Genomic DNA, 26104 nt, shown 5'->3' with positions numbered 1-26104 from the left:
AAGTACACGTATAAGCGTCGTTAATCTTCGCACAAAAAGTTTACGAAATGTTTTCATCGAAAGACTCGATACGAGTTAAAGCGAGAAGCGTGAATATCGGAAAATTTATGGTTTCGGCGGAGCTTCCTACTAGGTGACGTTCCTCGATCTACTCCTACAAAGAGCGTCACGGCTAAGCGATCAAAGCGAGCAATAATCGTTCGGGACACCAAGTGTTTTTCTTCTCGCTTCTCTCGGCAAATATTTTATAAAATAAACGCGTGACTGATTCCCGTTGGAAATATCTGTAGGAATTGAAATTACTTTCTCGTGACATTGTACACGTAACTACGTAAAATCGATGAACCGAACTCGGTCAATACGAATTAGAAGAAAACATATGTACGATTAAGTAAATATACATTAGAGTCATTCACAAGTTTCATCGTTCGGCCGTATTACGGCCGGGGTTAAATTATACAAATTAATATATTCCAGGCGCACCTCGTAGGGATATAAGCGGCTCGGAAATCGACGGGGACGTTTTTCACGCGGAATGTTTTTTAATGGGAAAAGTATCCGGCTGGATTATAACGACGGATTGTACGCCTTCGGCATATTACGATCGAGCGATCCGATCTTAGATCCGTCTTATACGACGCACGTATTACGAATGACCTTACTTCGTCAAATTAATCCGCTAAACTAATAGCAAAACGGAGGAGAATTTGGGTGTGCGGGCGCGCATTCTAAGCCTTCGGAAACTGGTTTCGAGATTAATCGCGTCGTGCAAGATATAGGTACAAAGAACCGAAATCATCCTACGTAGATATATACGTACGACGTAGGAAACTCGTTCGAGTTTAGATGGCGTAAAGTTTGATCGGGGTGCCGCTACCGAATCGTGGTAATCGCGATTCATCGATAAGCTCGAAAATACGATCCGTATTACTCGGCCGCAGCGTCGCGTTTTTCTTTGAGAGATCGTCTTAATAGCTATCTTGATTTACTTGAGTCATTCGGACGAAAGATATTCGATGTCGATATCGATCGTGTTCCAAATACGAATAAGTAATCCTACAAATAAATTCGTGACATCCCTAAGTACCCGTGTGTATCGTACCATGAAGGTGTACCTACTATGAAAGAAAGAAAGGAAACAGAAAAAGAAAGATACGCATGAAAGAAACTCTCTGCTTTCGTATTCTTCGTCATAGGTAATCAGACGGAGAGCTAGCAGCTCACGAGACCAACTGACAACTGCACACGCCGTTTAATTAACTCGCACTAACAAGTCGTCCCGACTAATTAAGCTTACTCTATAATTAACTATGCCCAAGTTTAATCGGCTTGCTCGGTTGTAAGGTACATCTTGATATATGAGCAACCATAGACCGTAACCGGTGGAGAACGTTAGCTTTGTAATAGAGGCAAAGAACTCTTACTGATTAGATGGATAGGACCGAATTACGTTGAGAAAAATCAAAGAATTGCTATATTTTATTCGGTTACGACTTTAATACGTAAGAGAAGGCATCGCGGAGGCGAAATGACGAAACAAGACGATAAAGATAACGCGAACGGACGAAGAAGAACGAAAGCGTTCGTGGTAAGAGTTTAACGTACGAAGTAAGTACGTACGTACGTTGCTTAGGTGGAGAAGCGTATCAAAGGAAAAGCCAGACATCGTTCTGCCCATGAACATAAACCACGGAGACGTAAAAACATAAAACGCGTTAAAGTTGGAGGACGGTACGCACAATAGATCCATTCAACGAGTCGACGCTGCGCCACTAAACGCTCCTTATCGCAATACGAAGAACAACCGTGCGCGATCACTCTCGCAATGAAAAAGTTTCAAACGAGCTCGATAACACCAAATCCTTGAAAATCTCAATGATTTCGATGTGTTGCAACATCAGGGACATTGAAATACCAGACTAGAAAAGTAGTGCGAGTGTTAAGTAACTCATAGTTTCTTTTTTTTTTGAAAATATGTATTGTAATCGTTATATTAAGTTCGTTCTTACGTAATCTCAGTTTACGGATTTTCAATATCTTTTTCTTCATCTCGAAAAGTTTAAGGAAATATTTAATATATTTCTTTCTATCGTTGAAACTTATTTTTTCCTGTAGAATGAAATTTCAGTAAGTACGGATTATCGAGGGATACGCGTGTTACAACAATCGAGCTAACGCGTACTCGATGAAACGTATTATCGATAATTACACAGCGAAGAGAACCGCTTAATCCGATAAATTTTCGTTCGAGTACGCCTCCTTTCCATCGCTCGTTATCATCGTATCGTTATTATCGGATTGCGAGCCAACGAAAATTCGAAAAGCATACGATCCGCGACGGTCGTCGGATCGTATTCGAAAAGGAACTCGGATACGAGATACGTCGATACGGTATCCTACGTATCTACGTGCAACATATCCCCGACCTACAGATCCTAGCTAGTGTCGTGCTATTAGCGTAATTACAGCGGCGCATAATTGCTGTTTGATCGAGCGAGCTACGACTAACCTTCCGGCCAACGAATTTTCCTTTAGCAAGCTTCCCTCGCTTTTTCTTTTACGCGAGTTTTATTAAACACGACGAGATTTCTTATAAATATTTCAAATTTATTCGAGCGAAAAAAAGACGATTACATGCCTTAGATCACTTTTCACTCTTTTATTCGGTTCCATTACGTTTTCGGTCATTTACGATGTTCTCGCGTACTTACACAGAGATACAGGATGAGAGATTTTAACGTTATTGCGAATTCTTCGTCGCGAGATGCAAAAGGATTTTCTAATTTGAGTTCGATGATGAAAAAAACGCGACGAGGAGTGGGACGAAGAAATGGTACGTGGGCGGTTCCGCATGTGTTGCGCTTTCTCGAAAGCTGTCACGAGGTGAAGAGAGAGAGAGAGAGAGAGAGAAAGAGAGAGAGGAAAAAATTGCGCCGGTCTTTTTCTCTGATGTCTGCAGTTGCAGTCAATTAAGGACGCTTCGCAGTATCGTCGTCGTCGTCGTCGTCGTCGTCGTCGTCGTCATCGTCCTCGTCTGATTTCTCTGTCCAGTTTCTGCATTCGATCGCAGTTTACTTTTTTTTTTATCCCGTACGATCGTTCGAGTATCGAATACGTTGCTTTCCATTTTGCGATCTACCAATAGAACATGAAAGTTGTTTTTCGAGACGAAGAAAAAGTCACGAATTTGCAAGAAGTGAAAAACAGGATATCCCTCAGCGGACACGACGTTTTGCGCGATACTTAGTCGAATTAGCTTTGCTGACAAAAAACAGTCGTTAGCTCGGACTTTTAACGAGGCACGAACACGAGCCACTACTCGAGACTCGAAGCTCCAACAAAGAGAGCTCGCGTTATTTCCGAATAGGTTTTCAGGATACGCGTTTTTCTCTTTTTCAACGTATTTATCTCATGGAAAACGTCGAACGCTTCCCGTTGAACGCTGTTATCGCGTTAGCTTCTTTAACTAATGCAAGCATCGCAAACAAGTTCCAGGTAGGAAATGGACGAACCATTTACCATATGGTGTATAGTAAAACGTAGAAATGTAACTACTGCTGCTAGACACAAGGAGAGATCATATTTACCGGAGAATTACAAAATTCTTAACGGCGTTATGTGTACCAACGCGAAACGTCCGCGATAAAGATAGAACTTGAGTCAAAAAGAACAAACCGAATCCTAAGATTCAAGTCCTTTACTCGTTACCTGCTAAGACGATGTACGCCGAGAGCTCTCTCTCTCTCTCTCTCTCTCTCTCTCTCTCTCCCTCTGTACAGGGCTAATTGATCAGCCACGAGTATCACGTTGCGCGCGCAGTGGTCGTCAAATTTACCCTTTTCCTCTCGACGGATTCGTCACATCTAGAATTATATCAATTTTGTCGAATAAAAAAGCACGTCGCAGACTAGCGCAATACTTTCTTTTCATAATACTTTTTGTTTTTTCTTTTTCTTAACTCTGAACTTGCCGAAGAAAATGAGCAATTTCGTCCATTTTCGTCGGATTTTACGATTCCGTATAGAGAAATTCAGAGCGTAGAGGGAAAGAGAAAATAAGTAAATATGGTGGCGTATCCATCTATTTAAGGATAGAACCGAGTTGATTCGAAGCGGAAAAGTTTAGACTCTGGAACGAGTCTCTCGCTACGCTCCTGATCGTTCGGCATCTCGTAAGAAGCATCGCCGCGACGTGTATATCCGTATACACGTGGGACGAAAGGATCGCGTAAAAGTGGGACGCGGTCGTCTTACGTGTTTGAAGAAGAGGACCATATATGCACCGACTACACAACCCTGCACGCTCGGAATACTCGCGAAGAAGAAAATCCGGTGAAATTTTCAGGGAAGTCGTACCGCTCCGGCATACCGGTCGTAGGAAGAAGCGTGACCTTCTTACCAAAAAATTACCAATAAAACGAAAATAATTCGGAAAGATATGAGAAAGATAATAAATAGGTAGAAGGAAAAGAAGGGAGGATGGCCGAAGAAAAACGAATCGAAGAAAAACTTTATTTCCTCTTTACGTTTTCCATCATGAAATAGAGAACCCCGATGGTGGGCTAGACGATAGTTTACCGCGGTGGAAGGATCGTGTTACAGAAGCCGTCGACCCAGCTCCGCGTATAAAAAAGCTTTCGCATGTGTGGGGAATAAAGCACGAACGCGAAGCATCGACGTCGAAACAAAGGGTTGGAAATGAGACAGAGATTGTCGATCGATCGATCGCCGACTAATTACGTAATTAACCTATACGCCTTTCCACCTATCACGCGACTCCTCGCTCGGATCAACTATGTGACACGTGCAACAAGTTCGCAATCAAATTTTTTTAACCTATTATGCATCGCGCTCTCGTCAAATATGACGATAAAAATATAATTAAATTAATACGTGCATATTAATCGACTCATGAAATACATTTTATCGCGTCTTTCATGATTTTCTATCCTAATTCCACCTTATGTCTAATGGTATTACTATGCCAAGAATTTAGGCCTAATTGGTAAATACGTACGAATGGCTGTTTCAAAGTTGCTCAATGCGCCACGTAACGACACAGTCTATACTCGTTAGTGCCTTATCTAGGTTGCTCCGAGAAGATACGCTCACAAATATGAATATTCCTTAGCCATGACAAAGAATGAATGAATCACTAGAACGCTTTCTATAGAAAAACCGCACGAGATAAATAATAGTGGCGGACTTTTGACTTTTTTCGACGTCTCATCGTTTCTTCGAACGAGACACGATTTATCAAAATGTAGTAATGGAGTAAAAGCGATAAAAACAAGTAAAACCTATCGGAATCTTTTCAAACTCGCTATCGACGCTTGCTAGCAAGAATTCGAATTAAAATCTTGACAATTTTCGATTCGATCTTTCATCTTTAGTCCGACTCGAGAAAACTAGTTTACGTTAATACTCTTACCAAACCTAACTTCCACGTCTAACGTCTACGTCTACGTAACGAAAGGATTAATAGCATGCAAACCGTAGAGAGAAAGAAGGCTCGAAGAGGTCTTGCGAGAGTATTTAACGCCTACGAGTTAGACTTGATAGAGTAGGAATAGCTGTGGACGCGCGCGCGTGCGCGGACGCATGCATGCATGCACGTGGAAGAAGCTTCGGGCGAGTACCGTTGCCGTATGTGCAAGCTTACACATATCCGTATACGAGCGCACACGAAACACACACACACACACACACAGACGCTTCTTCTAAGCTCATTCATAACTTCCTCAAAAGCGAAGAACGGTGAACGCAACACGCGTTCGAGGCGGACACAATGGGTCTCTTTTGTTTCCGGCTGAATCGACGTTTGCTTTTCTTTTTCTTTTCTCGCTATAGGGCTTACCACCAGCTTCCTTGGGGCGGCTTAATCAACGCCATGAATTGCGACAGCCCCGGGGGCGTCTATTTTGTTTATAAAAAAAATAATACAATAAAAATATTGAAAAACGATCTAGTCCCTTAACGGGCAACGAGACTCTTTAGCCGAGACTCGCTTTTATCTAACATCCAAGAAGATACGAGAGAAACGATACGAGGCCGCTCGCATAGCTTTCCTACGAATGGAAAAAATACACTTATCGTTCGAAGAGAATTCGTCGTGTCTTCGCATAGGTTGGTAATATCGAGGGAACGGTCGATCGTCGTTATCGGTCGACAACATCAAAACCGATAAGTAATAGCGCATATACAATATATTACACATCATTTATTATTTCCTTACGTTCTTCCTACGAGCGTGTATTAATTTCGAAGGGTATATCTCCACGATATGTCTTTATTTTTGTTAGGCGAAAGATACTATTTCGGGTGATTCGATAATCGAGAAACACTGGCGCGGTTACATCAGCTACGCCGCTGTTTCATCTCAAAGCGCACGAAGGCGCTCAACGTCAGTTATTACACAAGAGTCGTGGGCAGATCGTTCTTCGTGGTTGCAACTTTGTAAAATTAACGTATGCCGGTGTTAGAAATAAGATTTTATCGAGCCCTCGTATTTCGAGCGGGAGTTCGTGTGCAAGGCTCGAAACTTTCCGCCTTTCCGTAAGATAATTGCGCAAGGTATATTTGATGGTTTGAATAATAGCGAAATAAAAAGTAAGTTACTTACGAGTCTAACTTACGAGTCTATTTCTAACAGGGCGTGTAGAAATGAAAAGAGTAAGCTTCTCTCATTAACCATGGCGTTACCAATTTCGAAATCGTTCTCCATCGTTCAACTTGCGGAAAACAAGTTCCTCTTTGTGCGAACGGAAGTTGGGGCGTTGGTAGGCAACGTTTCCTTCGTCGGTTGCTCGAGGGAGGAAGGTCGATCCTTCGTGATAGGACTCGAAGGAAGTGTACACGCGAGAAATATAAAAGAGTATTCGTAGAGCTATAAACGCAACTAAGGACGGCTAAGAACCCTTCTCGAAGATATTCTCGTTGCGCAGAGCCCGTCGTCAAGCGATTCTTCCCTCTTGATACGTAGAGGTAACCGCTTGACCGATCTCCTTTCGTTTAGACTTCACGCTCGAGAGGCAAATCGCGCAATAAGATACGACTCGGAATATTCATGGGGAATATCCCCCAGCTAGATCTCCGTAAATCTCGTGCACCGTTTGAATTTCCACGGAAGCAAGTAGCGCGAGTCGCGAATTGGATTTGATTTCGATCGTGACGCGTCCATGGTCCATAGATTTTCGCACGTTTCTCATTCGAGTTGGAGGACATCGCGAGGGGAGGGGATGGGATCATCGATATTCGTCGATAATGTACAGCTCGAATCCTCACGCACGTACCGTCTACGTGTAAGTAGATATCACAATCCCTACGTGGAACGTCCAATTTTCATTCGCCGTAAATTGGGACACGCTCGACTGCCGGTTAATTAATAGTGACCAGAATGCATCTCCCTGACGTCGTGAGAAATTACACCCGCTCCTCCCCCGAGGCCCTCCTCCTCACTCTCATATCGTCGTACGTACACATCTACTCGGGAGAAAAGAGCCAGAGAGGGGCGAGAGGGAGCGAAAAAGAAAAAAAGGAGAAAAGCGAGTAGCGAGTATAGGAGGTCGTAATTCAAAGCGACGTGCATCGTCGACGGCAATTTCTATCCGAGGCGAAAAGATATTGGCAATAACCGTTCCTACGACCAAAAATATATTGCCGGGCTATGCAAAACCATCGGCCTCTCTATTATTATCGCTATAAATAAAGCCATTGCGAGGCAAAGGCGGATAGGTGCCGTTCGCAAAAATAATCGATGACTTTCACGGTAAATGTCACCGATCAACAGACTACCTTCTATCCGCACGTTGCGTAGGTCGCACCTATCCAAAGAAAAAAGATCGATATCGACTACGATCGACGAACCAAGTTAAAATTTCTTGGGTGGTATTTCCGATTTCCATTAAAGCGCGTAAAGATCATCGAAAGAAAATCTGTCGCTTCGTCACCGCCCTCATCGTCCGACGTCATTCGTATCACGTGTTGCACGGTTTACGCACAGATACGTAGATTACCTACGTAACAGTACGTAGAAAACCTAAATGTTAATCAAGCAGTGACTTTTTCGATAAGATTACAAAGATAAGGTTTTTTTTCGCGTAAACAATGCACGCCACGGATTCGCGATAAAACGATGCGATAATCTTTCTACACGCTATCGCGTAATAACCTATAAGGTAACGCGCGTTCTACGAACGATAAATCCGTATATGCTTCCAAGTTCATAAAATGGTAGGTCGCAAACATTAGGAGAGCTCGACGATAGGTAAATGCCAGTAAAATGCCGTTAACCAGGACGATGGTCGAAAGTTGGAGAGAACGTAGTACGCTCGCGCACAAATACGAACGTTGGTTTAAGCGAACGTAGAGATACGGCTGTATATACGTGTATAGGTACCGTATGCATATACTGCTATAGGTAGATTTTTGCAATAAAACTTTTAATACCGTTCCGGCCGAGTTTCGACGCGTTCGCGTTACAACTACCTACTTTCAAAAAGTACCGCCAAGTTTTTCCATGAAACTCTTTAAAAACGACCGAGAGGTAGAATAAAATCGCGCCAGGATTAATTGGAAGAGAAAAGCGAAAAGGGCCGATTAAACGACGGGTTTCCTTCCGAACCTAAATCGTAACCTAAATATAGACAAAGTTTTACCCAGACTTATCGTTATATTACACTTGCAGGGTGTTCCTTCAAAACAAAAGCATTTTAAGTGACTCGAAAACGAGGGAACCTCTAGATAGCTATTCACCGATTTGTTATCGACCTCCGACCGAGTATTTCTTCGTCGAACGATGATTTTTACGTTTCATTATTTTTCCGCAAATTCTCACCGATATTATTCCACGTTGATAAATTAATAATAAACCAACAAGACGCCTGCTTTGACCTATCCTTTCTGTATTTTCCCTGTTATTTCCCATTCCCTAAGAAATATGTTTCGAACGATTCTGTACAGATTGCCCCACCCTTGTAAAAGAGTAAACGGGAACGTTGTGGGATGCGTTTCCGAGGCCTACGCCATACCGCGATATCTACGAGCAAAATCGCACGAGAGGAGATACTCGTCGTGTAATTTCCACGAATTCCGTGCATTAGCATAGGTGGAGAGCACGAGAGTGTAGGTAGAAACGTCCCTATTGGATATACCCCGTACAATAGACCATACGCACGAGGTACGCACCTACGCACTCGGTGGATCTAGAAACGATCCATCGTTGGATCACGAAACGTTTCGCTAAAAGGGAGATGGTTGCCTGTCGCTACTTCGTCTCTAATGACTAGTAATAAGCGGGCGTGAGAGCAAACGGTCCGTTCATTAGCGTTAATTGTCCTCGAGATAAGGCCGCACTCCAACACAGATGCAAAAGCCCGATGATTTTCGAGGAATACCATGGTGCTTGATCAAATTGATGAGAGGAATACGTTTACTCGTAAGGATCTTCTCTTTCAGAGAAATGTTTTCTACCTCGTTGCTCGTTTCGTTTTGTCTTTACTTTCTCAAAACAAGAATATCGACAATATTGAATAATATTATTGACGAAGAGTAATCGTTTTAATCGTTTAAACGTAACTCTATGATTTGGCGATAAACTCGTCGATTATCATCGATCTCGATCGTATAATAAAATAGGAAATTTGGTAAAACTCGTTTGCCTAAGCGTAGAAAGCAAATTTATTTTCGTTGAACAAGTCCCGAGAGGCGGGGGATTTTTTAGATAAACATATTTTCAAAATCGTTGTCTATCTCGTCGGAACAACGATCGAGAATAATCGGCGGGAGCCGAGTCGCAGATAATTGAGCTGCAAACATGCGTTTGGTTTTTGCGCCTTTTTTTGTCGAGCCGCGAACAAGAAGCGGTAACGTGCACCTACCGTACCATCCTCGCCGGCATTGTATGGACAACGCCATCGGTCAATTTGAGAAAAGTTTGACAGCTGGCGAGCTGGCTGAGAGAAGAGAGACGGCGAACAGTGGATCTCGCTTTCTCTTTCTCTTCTTCCCAAACAAAGACCTCGATTTCGTTGGATTTTAGCCGAAAATAAAAGCAAATTGCATCAGCTGCATCGGGACCGAGGTAACCCTCCTCTTCTTTTTCTTTTTCTTCGGACTTCTTCCTCCGTCCTACGCGCGTTTCTTCGAAATCCAACCTTCTCGTCCTTTCATTCCTTCCAGGAATTCCACCGTCCTTTTCAACGTTCTCGCTGGCTATAACCTATGGGTGGTAACGATAGGTACGGCTACCGGACAACCGGATGGATGGGAAAAACGAGACGAGACAGCGACTTGAATTCCACCGGCACGCACAAGTATCGCGGTTTAACATCAATGGGGCTCTTTTCTCTTGGATTCACTCTTCCTCGCGTATCGCGGAGTCTATCGGCGTTCTATTGCTCGCCCACCGTCAACGATCCGAGAAATTCCAAAGAGCGAAAGGGGAAGAAGAGTAGGAAGAACGATACGACGACATCTACGACAAAGAATAAGAAACTCTTTATTGGATCACTTATCTCGATTTTTATCGACGCTCTACGAGAGAAGAATAACTCGAGCGAGTGTGTCACAAGGATCGACCACCCGACCATCCAGATCGCTAAACGATCAACCGTGTCTCGTCCGTCACATGCAATTAGACTCGGTACGTGTGATTCGAAGTTAAGTTAGCTCGTCCTCGCGAATGGAAGATATGGAAATGTGGTTTAGCCCGTTACCTCGAGGTCTTGTCTTCCTCGAGAGAAACGGTAATGCCAGTAACGACGAGACGCGCGGATGTCTCCCGAAAGTTATGAACATCATTGAGAGAGCGTCGAGAACCAACGTCCATCCTGAATATGCATGAAGTTTTCTGAATAATGCGGGGAACGTAGAGAACTCGGAGACACGGCATCCAAACGTTAATCCACGTTGGACGCGGTACGCTTCTCGAGAGCAATCAACGATCTTTGTCACCATCATCCACGACCGGACTCTTCTCCTTCTTCCTCCTATGACATAGAGAGCTATTCGTCTTTGTAAAGGTAGAGCTGCACCACTTATGGTAATATTTCGTGCATCGTGCGACAGCATGCATAATGCAGCCTCGAGACTCCGAAATTTATGCTCCGAGTAACAGACCGACTAGCGTAACTCGTGCTCGTGAGTAAATGGGGGGGGGGGGGGGGGGAAGAGAGAGAGATAGAAGGGTAAACGGTCAACTTCTGTATCCTATGTAGTACGTCCTACGAGAAACATCTGCTACGAACTTGAAACAGCGGCTATTATCCTCGCTCGTCGTGTAAACCATCCTGGATTTCATGAACATCCAAAGTGTCTTTGGAGCATCGTCCAAGTGGCAACCGTCTTTAGTGATTCTTGAGAACGGTGTTGCTGACGCTATCCAACATTTCGACAGAATATTTTACTACTAAAGCGCTACTTATAGACAGAGAGAGAGAGAGAGAGAGAGAGAGAGAAAGAGTGAGAAAAGTAAACACGATTTTTATCTCGTAACGTGCCGGACAATCGATAGTACTATATTACCTACACACACCCATATACATATATACATATATATATATATATATATGTATATGTATATGTATATTCATATTATTTGCAAATATCTCGATGAATGAATACCTCATTCTACTTTGATACCAAACGGATTAGAAATCATTACGCGTAACAAAAGAGCGAAACTCACAGGTTTCTCTCGTTTCACGCACGCACGCACGAACGCAGCGATACGAAAGCAAGGGGTAGTTTACCCCTTCGTAAGATTCGCTTACCGCATAACAATTCGCGTAACTCTTCGAATACGATACTTTTGTGTTCCGTCCAAGGATCATCCTTTGAAATATAATTACTAAACGTAATTACGGAAGGATAGAAACAAAACTAAAGAAAAGAAAGCAAGATAAAACAAAGAGAAAATAAAAAGAAGCAAGCTCCGCGCTCGTTTTCAAGGAGGATGGACTAAAACGTATCCTAACCTCGGTTTGCCATTGAAGAAAGGGTTCACTCACCGTTGCCGAGATGTGCAGAGTATTCCGAGTAAGCCTGATTCCTCTTGGCAGACGTTAAAATCCAGCTGTATATGCGTCTCCGTCTTTCTCGCTATATCCTTCTATCCTTGTCTGCTTGCTTCCACAGTCCGTAAAGAGAGCGAGAGAGATAGAGAGAGGGAATGAAAAACGTACAATGTGTGCCGGCCGACGAGACGAGTGCACGCGCGCGCGCGCGCAAGCAAGAGAAAGAGAGAAAGAGATAGAATAAGAAAGAAAGAGAGAGAGAAGGAGAAAGAGAGAGAGAGAGAGATACACGTAGTCTCTCACGAGAAATTGTAGGACGTAAAAAAAAAGGGGGGAAAGAAAATAAAGTAAATTGCCGCGACGTTACAACGCCGCGATGTCGATGAACGCGAACGCGACAGCTACACGACGATACGACGATACGACGACGACGACGACGACGTCGGAGCGGTGACGCTGCTGTTGCCGACTACCACACCGCTCTACTGCCGCTACCGCCACTCTACTGCTGCAACGATCGGCGGAGGCGCTGCCCGCGTACTGTGCCGAGAACCAAACCAGTATGGCGCCCGGCAGCCTTTTCTCCTTCGTCCCAACCTCACCTTCCCCCTCTACCGGACGCCCGGCCGAACTCCCTCCCACTTTGCGCCCTCTACGAACGCTCCCAACGAAGCTCTATCTTTCTCTTTTTCTCTCCGACGTACGTGTAACGTTTGCTCTTCGTTCAACGCGCATACCGAGGAGTCTATCACTTTTTTCTTTCTCTCCCTCCCTCGCTAACCCACACAGCGAGTCTTTTTCTCTTTCTCAAGTCCCTTCTATATCTATAACGCTACCGAGTGTTACCACCGTATATTCGTCCTTCTTCCGCTCTCCCTTCTGCTACCTTTCTCTTCCTCTTTCTTACGGGCACGGAAGATGCGTGGCTCGTCCATCTCTTTCTCTCTCTCTTTCTCTCTCTCTCTCTCTCTCTCTCTCTCTCTCTTTCTCTCTGTCTCTCTCTCTCTCTCTTTCTCTCGGGCTTTCGCGGAAACGACGTAGCACCCATCCTTGTCTGGTCGGACATAATTCTGTCTCATTTCTCAGGGGTTATCCGCCCTTGTCGTTGTCCGCCAATCTTTCGACTCTCCGCGCACGCATCATCCTCTCTTTCTCGTCATAGAATATGATCAACATATTTCTTTTTATTATTCCATCTTCGTCGCTTAGACCGGTTACCTCTCTCTCTCTCTCTCTCTCTATTGCTTCGTTCTACCAACGAACCATTGCATTTGCTTTTTTCCTCGCGGGCGCGCGTAGGAGCCACGAGTTCTGTTTTCTCTCTCTTTTCGTCCTCTCCGACGACATCGAGGAACGTCTTTGTTCTCGTTTGATGGCTGCGCGCTTACATCGTTCCATTGCCCTCTCTCTCTTCCTCTCTTCGGTCGCTTCGCAAAATAGCTCGGCAGTTTTCTACCCAGCCGACGATGTAGACGTTAAATCGGCGAAAACTTTACGACAACGAGACGCTTTCTCTCTCTCTCTCTCTCTCTCTCTCTCTCTCTCTCTCTCTCGCGCGCGCGCGCGCGCGCACGTAACTAAAGAGAAGACAGACCATGGTTTTCGCGAGTATTGGTCGCGACACCGGCCAACCGCTCTTCCGTGTGTGCGTGCGTGATCCATAGTCGTATAAGCTTTGCCTCGACGCTCGCTCCCCTCTTTTCATCTCTGTTCGAGGCTGTGCTCGGTTCGTGAACGTGGGCGAAACACCGAATTAAAATTATAAATCGATCGTCGTTAATAACTCTCCCGACGGTGACGGTTCGTCGCGCGTCGTTAAGTCGTCGGAGAAAGGGAGGTCCTTCTTATTTTTTTACGAAAACAAATTGCTACCCTTCCCAGAGCGCTCGCGTTCCGTCGCTTTGCGATTCCACTTTTTGTCGTAAAGGAAAATTATTAGTCGGGCAAGGAAGGTACTAAGGTCGCGTGCATTCTCGCGATTACCGACGATAACGAATTCTTCGAATTGCACGAATTGGAATGTTAGGAACGATCGTTCCAACGAAAAGTTTCTACATAATTAGCTACGAGGAGAAACGGAAAGAAGGACACGTCTTTTCTATGTGGTTTTCTTTCGTTATATAAAACAAACAAAGAAATAAAAAAAGAAAGGAGAAGAAGAAAGAAAAGAAACGTAGTTGAAGTCGCTAAAAGCTTATTAAAAGACCTACCGAACGAGTTGCCATGCGAAAAGTCGCTTCCGGACAACGACCAATTTTGCTTCGTTCGCTTTTCCTAACGATCTGCTATATGCAGTTTTATTTCGATCGGCTGGGTCTTTATCCGCTTACATGGCGGTCGGTTTTCGATCCGTCTTAAATAACTTAGACGCTTCGTTATCGTTTAATCATTTCGGTAGAAACTCTCGTAGGGGACGTTTCAAAGATTTAGCCAAAGTGATAGGGGATCGGTCGTTCGTTCGTTCGAACGAAGAAAGTAGTAATTTAGAGATTTGCCTTGAGTTAATCCTCTCGTTAGCTTTCGTTAATACATACTTATTCGAATAATTAGTTCGTTAGCAGGACGTTAATCGTCGATCACGCCCGATGATAAGCACCGATCGAGCGTTTAACTGCAATTTAATTTTTATCTATGTTTATCGGCTTTTCCTAATGGAATATCTATTCGACTCTACCCAAGTTTGCTTCGTTAATCTGATTTTCACGTCGGCCGAAACGCTATATTTTTTTCTAAACGCCGTTACTTTCCAGTATATCGTCAAATAGTTGCGTGCGACTGCAAAATAATATCGTCGAGAAGAATTCGAAATCGGAGTTAATAGAAAGAAACGGAGGACGGAGTAAAAAAGAGAGCGCTACACGTAGAACGGGGATAGAGGCCGACTCGTTCGCGCGGTTCGCTCCCTTTTCATCTCCATGGCTGCAGACCTTCAGTGATACTCAACCTTGACAGATTTGCCCTGGTAATTGCGTCGAATCCTCCGGGCGATCTTCGACCGTTTCGACAGTGACCTTCGACAAATAGAACGATAGCCATTCGACGGATGGAAACGTCCGAATGGAGTTTCGTCCATCGACCGAGTTAACGGCCGAATTACCTTTCAACGAGACCACGTACTTACGTACTTGCATATGATTCATCACGTGTGCTTATTTTACTCGTACCAAGTGATACGAATTCTGAGAGAACGAAACTAGTAAACGTTTATCGATTCTTAATTGAGTAACGGCATTATTACATGTGTAGATGTATCTATATATACATATATATGTGTATATATATATATCCGGCATGTCCGAATAAATTTATATAATATAATATATTTATATATCTACGTATATATTTATATATCCATATATATGTATATCTATGTATACATCTATGTCCGGAGAAATTTTACTTCCTCCCGTCGATTCGTGACATCTCCGTCGCTCTCTCTTCGTTGTTTCTAGCTTCCTCCTCGTTTCTAGTACCATCGAGACGTTTCTGCTACATCGTGGAATTCAGAAACGACAGAGGCAAGACAAAGAGCAAGAGAGGAGAGACGCGATGATGTAAAAACGTCCTCTCAGTATTTTTTTACACGTATTAAAGAAGCAAACCGAGTCACCGCACGCGTTCTTTGTTCTTTAGGAAGAAATTCGTTCGTTCTATATCGCCAACTTCCCCTTTCTATAGGACGCTGTTAGCCTCCCTACTATCCCGTCCTAAATCTTTCCCCTCTATTTCCTTCTGCTATCATTTCTTCTAGAATGTTTTTTCTCTCTGCAAGCTCGGTCGATCGTTTAAAGAAAACAAAGAAAGAAATATAGAGCAGCGAAGACGAATCGTATCTGGAAATATTTTTTTGAAATTTCTTTCCTTAAAGAAAACTTTCTACGGATACTGCCAGAGTGGGGAGAGCAATTGGAATGAATTTCGTTCTCGTTGAATTCGTTTCGCCTTTTGCGTTTTGGATAAAACCCGGGAGAAAAAAGAAATGATCGAAAGTAATCTTAGGCAATGAAAAACTACTAAGAGGAAGCGTCCTGGTAAAGCTAGCCGATCTAAGATAGTAGGAGAGAGAGGTAGAGATAGAGAGATAGAGAGAGAGAGAGAGAGGGGGGGGGAGGGATACTTGCTTCTTTACGATTTCGCAAACGGAGAGTGCATTTCGTAGGGAATAGGAAAAAGTCCGACGACCTTTCTCGGTGATATTTTCCGGACGAACGAATCTCGGATACTACACCAAACGTACGATTCTAGAAAACTCAGTTTCTTTCCTTCGTGGAAAATGGAAACGGTATCGAAATGATTTTCTACTTTGGTATTCCTCGAGACTCTGTCTTTACGTCTTGTTCGACGTCGCGATTATGGATACTTTGAGAAATTGCATGGATAACGAGGAAGCGAATGTCTTGAATATCAAAAGGAAGGAATTTTGACGATAAAATGATCGGTTAAATCGTTTGGTTAGCGAAAGGAACGAGAAGCGCTCGAGCAAGGAACCACGAATGAAGCTTCTCTCCGTCTTCCGTTGGCATCGCTATGCACATTTTCTCTATCTGGCAAAAAATTTAATTAGCTTCCTACCTACCATCCGTTACAATACCACGGAGAAAACAAAAAGTTTTCCTCGGCGCGCACAATGGATAACATTTTCAGAGAGTTTTACAATATTCAACCGTGCGCGAAGGAAAAATTAATTATCCGATCCTTCGTACAGTTTCCAAGCTGAGTTCTTTTATCACTGTCCGAAATTCCTGAACGTTGTAAATATTCTCTTAGGTTTATTTCTACCTTTGAAAGCATCGGTAGTAAACTTTCGATCGGAACAGTAAACAATTATGGCTACTTTCCGGATACACGACTCCGCCGTAGAAATTCGTCGATGGAAGGAGAATTACAGTTCAATTTCGACCGGTTTCCCGTAGGAGACACCCGTTCTTCCGAACGAGACACGCCCATGACAAACAAATTTCGATTTCGTTCGTCCGAACGTGCAGATCCCTCCTTTCGATACGGGCCGACAATTAAAGAAGATGCGTAGGTAGAAACGCGAGACTAATCATCCTCGATCGTTCGCCAGACCATATCGATGCAAACTCTATCGATCCATATTCCTCTCCTAATATATTTCCTGCTAATCGTTGATAACGACGAATAAAGAAATTCATCGTGCGTGCCTACGGCTTACGTACTTACGAATTGCATTACATAGAGAAATCGATTGGAAGGAAATTAATGTAACAAGAAAGTGGAAGGACAAGAAAATAAATAAAATCGCAAAGAGATCGATGGTTAAAGTAGAACGAGATATCTGTAGAAATAGGTGTATTCAAATTCGCATCAAAGGGAAATAGGCTCTTCTCGAGGATGGTTTGGACGAGTCGACCTAATTTTAAAGGGGCTTTACGTCGGCTTTTATTTAACCATACCCAACGATCTCTCGAACCTAACGAGTTGAAGCTCGAGAGGCGATCTGTTAATTAACGTATCGTTAACAGTCGTTTTAAAGACAAATTCGTTGTCTTTCGCGCGTCTCTAAGAAAAGTGTCAAAGAGAAAATATAAGTCGCATGATTCTCTCGTAGTTCGCGACGGTTGAAGAGGAAACGCGAAGTATAGACACCGTCTCGTTACGTACGCGTCGTGCCTGCCACCAAAGAACTCTTCTCTACTCTTTTCTTTTTCGTCTTTGAGCCTCTCATTTTCCACTCGTTTTTCACGGGATAGACGGGACCTGCCAAACGATGAAACGAGAATGCGCGAGAAAAAAAGATGTATTGACGAATCTGACGACGCGTGTCTACCCCCGATCTCTTCTAATCCGTAAACACATAAAGACACTTGTCCGTAGATTTATTTAACACGAGAAAAACTTTTCTCCCACGTTGATAATAACCGCGTTTCTCTCTTTCTCCGTAAATTCAGCGATTTCATATAACGCATTTAGGGATTTCGCGGATAAATGGAGGTGCGAGGCACGTTTAATGCGTCTCGAAACTTATATGACGATATAAACGGAGATTTATTTTTCAAGAGGGTCATCATCTCGAGTGATGATTCACCAACGATCTTGAAGGAGTTGCGTAGATCGGCGCATTTATCTCGGTAACTCTGTAGATTGAATTTATTGACCGAGGCTCGGATAGTTTTAAAGCTATCTTCGATAAGGTCTATTATTTTGGCACGAGTTTTCTAAGGGGACCCTCGTCGCGATACCTACCTGAAATTCGAAATCCAAACATCTACGATAGTACGTTCTTTGCCAACTAGGCACACGTACCACGCCGAGGACGCGCAAGATTCACGTCTCGGCTGACTAATCTTGGTCCAGGGCCAACCTGCGCCCGTACAGCCGCGTGTGCGTTCCGCGTGCGCGTACGTGAACGGACTCGCGACCCTCTTAAAGTTATTTATATCGGAATACGTCCGAGCCCTGCTCGAGATACCAAAGGAACTAACGAACGAGCGGTCGAACGTACGTACGGCCCAACGAACGGAGGATAACCGAAGCGAGTGAAACTCGCGATACGAAATAGTGCGTTCGCGAAAAATGAATTAATTTCAGAGAATCGAGCTAAAGAAAGAAGCTTTCGCTCTCTTCTACGAACGCGAATGGGAATGAAGATGGCTAAACGCGATTCGCCAATGGTTCACAAGTGCCGCGCGAAATGGGAATTAACGAGGCTGCGATTAAACGGGTTAATGAACAAAGGCACGCGATATCGCCACGTTTTTCTTCGGTTATTAACCCTTCGCTTAATTACTAAATAGTTGAGTACTCTCTATCCGAAGGAGAATCTAAAGTAGAATCGCGTTCGATCTCGTCTCGCAGAGAACAGAAAATTCTCGCTAGAGAGAAGTTATAGGAATGCGTTTTGTTAGAATAACGTCGATGAAGGAACGCGGACGCGCTCTCCGGACACATTAGGTCAAGTATCAGGGCGAAAAAAGGCACTCCTTGTGCATGCTTCGCGCGTAATTAAAAGAGGCTGCGCCTAGTTCCGATTGTTCGTCGTGCCGAAGCGACGCCACAGAGGGAGGAAAAAAAAGGAGTACACGTAGGTATCCGCGTACGTACACGTATATTTTATTATATATTCCGTTTGGCCGTGCACGTATTACACCATTGTTCCCCGTAATGGTTGGTCGAAGAGAGCAGGATGTCAACGCTATTACGGATGCGCGCGTATCCCAAGCATGAACATAATCCCAACACACAACATTAACCCACTTTTCTTTAATCGCGAAGGCAATCTGCGATCGTCCGAGTTCAACGTCTCGTTTCGAGCTGTTAGTACTTAATTGCATTTTCCTACCCTCCCCCATCTCCATCTCCACCTCAACCTCCTCTCCCATCTTCTTTGCCAACCCCCTCCTACGAGCATTTCCATCTCCGTTTCATCTTTTTATTATCGCCACAAAGTTCTCGACTTTACACTGGGGAGAAATATTTGCGCTTTCCACGCGTACTCGTATAAGATGCGCTCGTACGCACGTTTTTTCTTTTCTTTTTTTCTTTTTTCTTTTTTATTCTTCTTCCTCCTTCGACGAAGAATGATACGCTTCGATATCTCGGAAAAAAAGTTTCTGAACGATCTCGTTCGCGTTCTCGCTCGCGACCAAACCTCGATTATCGTCAGAGATCCAAAGCGTTCGCTACTCGAGTATTCTATATGCATGTGCAGCTATACCTGCATATTACGTAGATATGTATGGACGCCCATAAACTTGAAGGGACTATCGAACTAAACGTTCCAACACTCTGATTTCTATGCTAACTCGTCGACTACCAATTTCTATGCCGATTGTTTCCTCCCAACGATACCGCCTAGTTCCACCGATAAATTAGCTGCGATGCTGCTCGACTTTTATCAATATTCAATTCCGTCTGATCGAAGTTGCGTTGCGAAAAAGGTCATTATAGATGTATGTATATATAAATATGTACGTATATTTATATACATCTACACATATAGTCCCAATTTGTCGATCGATTAATCGCATTAGATATCAAGCAGCGTGACCGAACGATTATACCAACGATTCCCCAATTACCAGCCGTACATACGCCCGTAGAGTTTACGCGTCGGATAGCTGTAAGCTCAAAAGCGAACATAAAAGGAAGACGGGACAAAGTTTGTTGGGTCGTTTTCGTTCTTGGACAAATGATCTCCCGTGGCGTTACTCGACAGTACATCTACCAAGTAAATTGTCTTCATCGGTATTCCGTGAACGGACAGTGCCGAGGGAGAGCCAATTATCCTTATTCATGCGATTCCATGCCACGGCATCTTTTGTCGCGCGATCTCGTATGCACCTGGAATGCCTCTCGCGAGAGAGGCGTCGATGCTGGAAATTAGCCTGCATGAGTCACGCAGCTCCATCCTATTTTCAAGTGCGTTTACGAAATCAATTGCGTGTGTCGGTTACATCCGGCACGTCCATATAAAGCTCCTAAATACCTTTTTCACCACCTCCCGCAGCACACCTTTTCCTACCTCCTCTAGTGCGTAGAAACGCGACGCGACGCGACGCGACGCGACGCGACGCCACGACGCCGACGTTCTTCTTACCTAACGAGCCACGACTTCTATCCGTCTGATCGTCGCTTGGACTTTCAATTGTCAACAACCGTACCAACAGACCGAAATACTACCTACTTGTTAACTCTGCCATCTAGTATCAATTTGAAAAAGAGCCGATCGAACGATTAATTTTGGCTCGTCTAAACATAATCCGAAAGGAAAAAGTGTTAAACTGTGAAAGCATATTCGCCGAAAGGAGGCGGTAACGTTCGAATAATTGGATCCGTGTAGGCTAGGCGTCTTCGAGACGCCTCGAAGACGCCTGAAAGACGCCTCGGCGAGAGAGAAGGCAGCCCACTCTACTCGATCAATTTATTTCCTCTCGCGAAGAGGCTCGCGATGATTAAAGTACGATATCACTTTCAAACAACGGCAACAACGAAATGGAAGCCGTCCCTGCCGCGAATTTGTTTTTGGCGTCGAATAGTTAAGCTACCTCGAAAACCATGCTATCTTAATTTTGAAAAAGTGTTTTCTTTCCTACAAGAGATTTCTCACGATAACACGCTTATCGCGGTGTCACTGATATTCCTGTGTACTTTTCTATGCTCGAACGTCGGCATAAATCGTGTCGACGTTCTTAGAACGTCCTGCCACTTGAGAGCGGTCTCGTTAGATCCAAGATGTAATCCGGTATAACGTACGAGATAAATGTCCTCCTTTTTTTCCAAACCCGAAGAAACAGCACTCGATGATCGAGAATCCGCGTGAGGATCGTTTTAAACGTCGAAAGAACGGCTCGGCAATAGAAATGACTACGTGACAAATAAGAAAGGACGATAAAGTTTTTAATTAATTTCTTCGTAAAAGAGAATTAATTCATCCGGAAACAAGGCAAGTGCCTGCAGAGTTTCCAAGCCGACTCGTGCGATCGACCCTGCCTTTCCTCTGCTTCTGTTTCCGTACCTTCCGTTGCCATTTGCTACCGCTAGGAAGCAAAGCTCGCTAAAAATAGGACCGACCGTATGCCACTCGCAAAACCGAATGGAGAAACGAAGAAACTGCTCCAACGTACGCTGCAGCAATCGTCTTTTCTTCGAAAATGGAGAAAATAGGTACGTGTGCGAAAGAGTTCCTTCCATCGAAGTGTGTCTATTTATACACGCACACGCACATACACACACAATAAGTAGGTACATAAAATAACACATTTTCCATCCCATTCGATCGAGAGTTTAAACCGCTAGGAAAATCGTTGAAATCGTCGACGTCGTGACGCAACGATCGAACGGATTTCCCAGATGCAACAGCCGAGAATTTCGAGTGCTTCTATCAAGAGCGGATAGATATATCTACGACGTCGAAGAAGTCAATCTTTCGGCGAGTAGTAACAGAGTTTATTGACGTTACGAAAATATAGTAGAGTCGAGGTTGCGCGAATGGAAACATCCGTCCGCGTTCGAAACTTTGATATATAGGAGTAATAGTGGAGTTTACGACGATACGATCATTCTTGATAATTACAACTTTAATAATCGAGATATTCTAGTCGATAACGAGAAGAGCGATTCGCCGAATCGGTCGTCGCCGGATTTTCCCTTTTCGTCGGTTTTAACCGAAGCATCGTTATCAGAGATTATTCATAACGCGGTTATTTCCAAGTACCATGCAAATAATAATACGCAAGATTTAACGAGCCGTTCCCGTGTCGTTGTTAATGCCCACTAATTTAGCGGTTACGCGAGATCGATCGAGAAATTCAGGCGCGATATGAAATAACCTTCTTCGATGGCACAACGGCTATTGTTTAACTAATATAGAATACGAACCATCGTTAATCAAATTACCTATTATTTTATCCGATATTCGTTCGATCGATCGACGATGGAATCGAGCCTCGTTAGAATCGTGACGCGTTGCGGCTCTGTCTCCGTTCCTCTTGGATTATAAATTACGATCGTTTTCGAAAGGAAGCGTCAAATCTTTCCCCTAGATGGTAATGAATCGTAATCGGTCCTAATACTGTAGCGGGCGCGATGAAATTCTTGGAATTTCTGCCGCTGCGAGTTATCCTTTACGTCGTTCGCTCGAAAAGATTACATGCCTCCGAGAAAACAAAATCGTCGATTGTATTCCACTTGGATCTAACGAGTAGAGCTAGAGATAAATATAGATAAATATACATAAATATAAATGCGACGGATTAGGTTGATGCGAATGAACAATGTTTCTACGACGAAGCCAAAAGGAAAACTGTGCAAAAGCCGGACTGCGAGTTGGTAGGCGAGGCGAGATAAATCAGGAAGAACGCGTCATCCTCGAGCAACGATATCGCTCGTATCTCGGACACCTCCGGATGATATTCGATTTGAGCTTTTGCGAGCGAGAAGCTGCGAGAAGACGAGAAGCCGAGAAGGTGGCCATTCACCCCGGCAGTCTCAGAATAACTGCATACCTATTTGCCCGGGGTAAGCAGTCAGTGGTGCACACGCAAAATTATTTCCCTAGGAACCTCCCTGAAATCGCAAACGTCGAACTCGCGCTCTCGTATCGTTGTACGATTTTCTTAGAAATATCATCCGAGGATTTCGTTTACGCTCGCGAAACGGCCGCGAAGCCGATGAAAGCCGATACTATCCAAAAATAAATCGCACGTATTGATCGACGAAAGTCATTATTGACGAGAACGAACGTAAAACTTATTCGAGACATCGTAGATTGTCAGTAAGATACGTTGGAATTTATCGAGTACTAGGATAAAGTCGTTTTACCTTAGCCATTATAAAGGATGCCACTCGCAAAGTTGAAAGTCACTGTCAGTTCGAGTAGACATTATTTGTGATACATTGAAAAGGAGCGAACCAAGTCGAGACGGCGTGGAATTTCCGGGTTGCGTTTGAGCTAACGCAGCGCTCTTTTCGAAAAAGCTTTCGACCGAAAGCGACTTGTCGTCGAAGATAGCACGACGAAAAGCACCTGGGATATTTTTATCGGGGACCGCTTAGAATACGTCGAAAGTTATAGAACCGAGTCTTACCAAAGCAGATAAAAAAAGATATCAGAATGCTTCGAAAAGCTCAAAGTTGAGAGACTCTGTGGAAGGGACACGAATATGGTAAGCTTCTCCGATATCACTCGCGACTACCACGTGGGTATAGATCGCACTGGTCTATCCTTCGATCCGTTCAAGAATTGGAAATCTGAATGCTCCGAGTTTTTTTCATTATTCGAGTTTCGCACACAACGTCCTGCCGGATCATCGTCGTCGTCATCTTCCTTCTAGTTTGAGAAAAATTGTTATTTTTATTTCGATGGCTGCGTATTCTTCGGCGATCTATTAGAGTTAATACAACGTCTGTCTGGATACGTGCGTACATACGTGTACGAAGGATCTTTTAAAAGAGATCAGACGGGCACGATGCAAGATGCAGCTGTCGCTTCTTTGTCGCATAAGGTCGTCGATTATCGCGCACGCAAGAATTATGTCGAGCGTTACTTGCCCTGGAAGATCGCTGACGTCGCTTTCGTGGAAGTTATTTTCGAGACAAGAGGCTTGGCACTATCGAGTGCTAACGCAAACAACGCGAAACACATTCTACGGTGGAAAGGAGAAAAAAAAAGGAACGACATTTTATCGTAACCACTGCATTTCCAAAGAATCTCCCCACCCACCCCATTGAGAACGAGTTTTTAGAATATCGGAAAAGTTAATTCGGTGAAACATCGAATCTCTCTTTGCTTATCTTCCTCATCCCTCTCTATTTTTCGATAATAATTCTTTCGATGCATTGCTCTTCTTGTTTACCCGATTCTCCACGTGACCCAGTTTAACGGTATAAAAGACGGCTTTAACCCTCTCCTGAAAACATATTTTAGGGCATATTACGTCAAAACGAGCATTACGAAAACAATTAAAAGCTTTATTCTCTTTCAAGATCGGGTCTTCGATTCGATTTCGTCTTTAATACCGCGTTCCATTTATAATCTTCCCTTCGAATGACGAAGGTTAAATATCAGTATCTCGAGGAATACGAAACTCTCGTGGTTTCTACTCGCAAAGTTTCATTTGGCCTCGTCTTGCGTCGTGGAAAGTTCGAAGGCTTCCATCTCTCTCCCTCTCTCTCTTTCTCGTTTGCGGACTCCTCTCGTTCGCCTCGACGAGATTCTTAAACGTTTGCGTCCGTCGCACGGAATACTAAGGACCGCCGCATCCGCCGCACTTCCCTTTAGATTCTCGCGCATTCATTCGGTAGCTTTGTGCATTGCACGCGCACTGCCGGCTTTATCTTTCCCTTCTCCATCGTTCTCAACAGGCAGTCTCTCTAACGTGCTGCTTCGTATTATCGTCTCCGTCTCTCGAATCTTTTCCTTCTCCTTTACCATCTTCTTTCGCGATAAACGAAATTTTCGTTCGTGAGAAACGTAGCCGCGAGATGAATAGATATTTATAACGCTTCGACTTTTAGCAAAAATTAGGATAGAAAGGATGTCAAATTCGATCGATGTCGAGCGGTGTGGCATTGCTAACAAATACGTATATCGTCATTATAAATAGACAATTTTTTATACGCTGCTACATCGATCCAAGCGGATATATTCTTTTAAATTTTAATAAGTGCTTATCTCTTATATCTTACGATATAATCTCTTTCTATGACGTTCTCGGATACTTGGGACCGAATGTGCACGTGTGTACACACGTCGAATAAGATGTTTTATATAGCACGTGTAAAACCAACGTGTTTGTCCACGCGGAGTAATAATGGCGGTAATCAGAGTTACGTTCCATCCATCTTGACGCTTACGATCCACGCGTGTGTATATACCAAAGAATATATACAGCCGAGAGTGCACACCTACGTTCTGTACGCGGTGATTTAGAAAGAAACAAACACTCGCGACATAAAAGAAAATCTGGCATCGTCGAATCTCGATCGGAGAAATCTTCTATCATCGGGATAGTATCTGATAATAATGCAAGATCTTACGTCGACGACATTTTACGTTTCAAGAATCAATTTCCCCTTAGGTCATATATCCCTTCTTTGATCCCTTTTTTATTTTTTATATTTGAATTAGCTTCGCTCGGGCACGTCGTAATGGAGAATCCACGTCACGGTAATTCAAGGTAGAATAGTAATGCACTTTTGCTTTTTTCTCGTAACGGTAGAAAGAACGCGGAATGATGGACGTCGGCTATAGATTTCTTTTTTTGTAAAAAGGAAGAAAATATCTGCGATAAAATATGGAAAATGTGTTTCCAAAAAAGGAGAAAGAAAAAAGATAAAAATGTAGAAGCACGGAAGCTTTTAAAAAAATTGCAGGTCGAGCGTCAAGCAAATCGGATGAACAAAAAAAAGAAAGAAAAAACAAAGCAGCGTGACCATAAAAATTTAGTGGTAAACCGAGGAAAAGAACTTTTGGATCACCGTGTACATGGGTGATGCTCTCTGGTAGATGTAACGAGATCGTTTCCCTCTCTCTCTCTCTCTCTCTCTCTCTCATTCTCTTCTGTGCCTCTATCTCCGGAGTGGCAAATGTGCGTTAATTCTTGTTAACGGGCGGAACGGTTAGGAGTC

The 26104-nt window shown here is 43.7% G+C and overlaps 2 protein-coding genes across 7 annotated transcripts in view; one reads left to right on the top strand and one right to left on the bottom strand.

The window, feature by feature from the left end:
• The window catches only part of LOC122636479 (dystroglycan-like), a 50569-nt gene that overhangs the window by 19187 nt on the left and 5278 nt on the right, over nucleotides 1–26104 (bottom strand). For 2 of the 6 annotated variants that reach the window (XM_043827710.1, XM_043827711.1), the window contains exons 1-2: nucleotides 12008–12443; nucleotides 9878–10473 (exon numbers count right to left, since the gene is read on the bottom strand). The exons of 1 other annotated variant lie outside the window; for it this stretch is intronic. In XM_043827710.1, coding sequence (XP_043683645.1) covers nucleotides 9878–9914 — 37 coding nt within the window. In that variant the 5' untranslated portion in view covers nucleotides 9915–10473; nucleotides 12008–12443. Of the gene's footprint in view, nucleotides 1–9877; nucleotides 10474–12007; nucleotides 12444–26104 lie in introns of those variants that run through there. 3 more of the 6 variants (XM_043827715.1, XM_043827716.1, XM_043827712.1) reach the window with 2 other exon arrangements.
• The window catches only part of LOC122636488 (mediator of RNA polymerase II transcription subunit 20), an 89237-nt gene continuing 69594 nt past the window's right edge, over nucleotides 6462–26104 (top strand). Inside the window, exon 1 of the mRNA XM_043827743.1 lies at nucleotides 6462–6608. The gene's annotated coding sequence lies outside the window, so the exon portion shown is untranslated. The remainder of the gene's footprint in view (nucleotides 6609–26104) is intronic.

The sequence above is a fragment of the Vespula pensylvanica genome, chromosome 22 (genome assembly GCF_014466175.1).
Source record: "Vespula pensylvanica isolate Volc-1 chromosome 22, ASM1446617v1, whole genome shotgun sequence".
In the NCBI taxonomy this organism is placed as follows: Eukaryota; Metazoa; Arthropoda; class Insecta; order Hymenoptera; family Vespidae; genus Vespula; species Vespula pensylvanica.
Note: the sequence above shows the minus strand (reverse complement) of the source record. Positions and strands in the feature narration are given on the sequence as shown.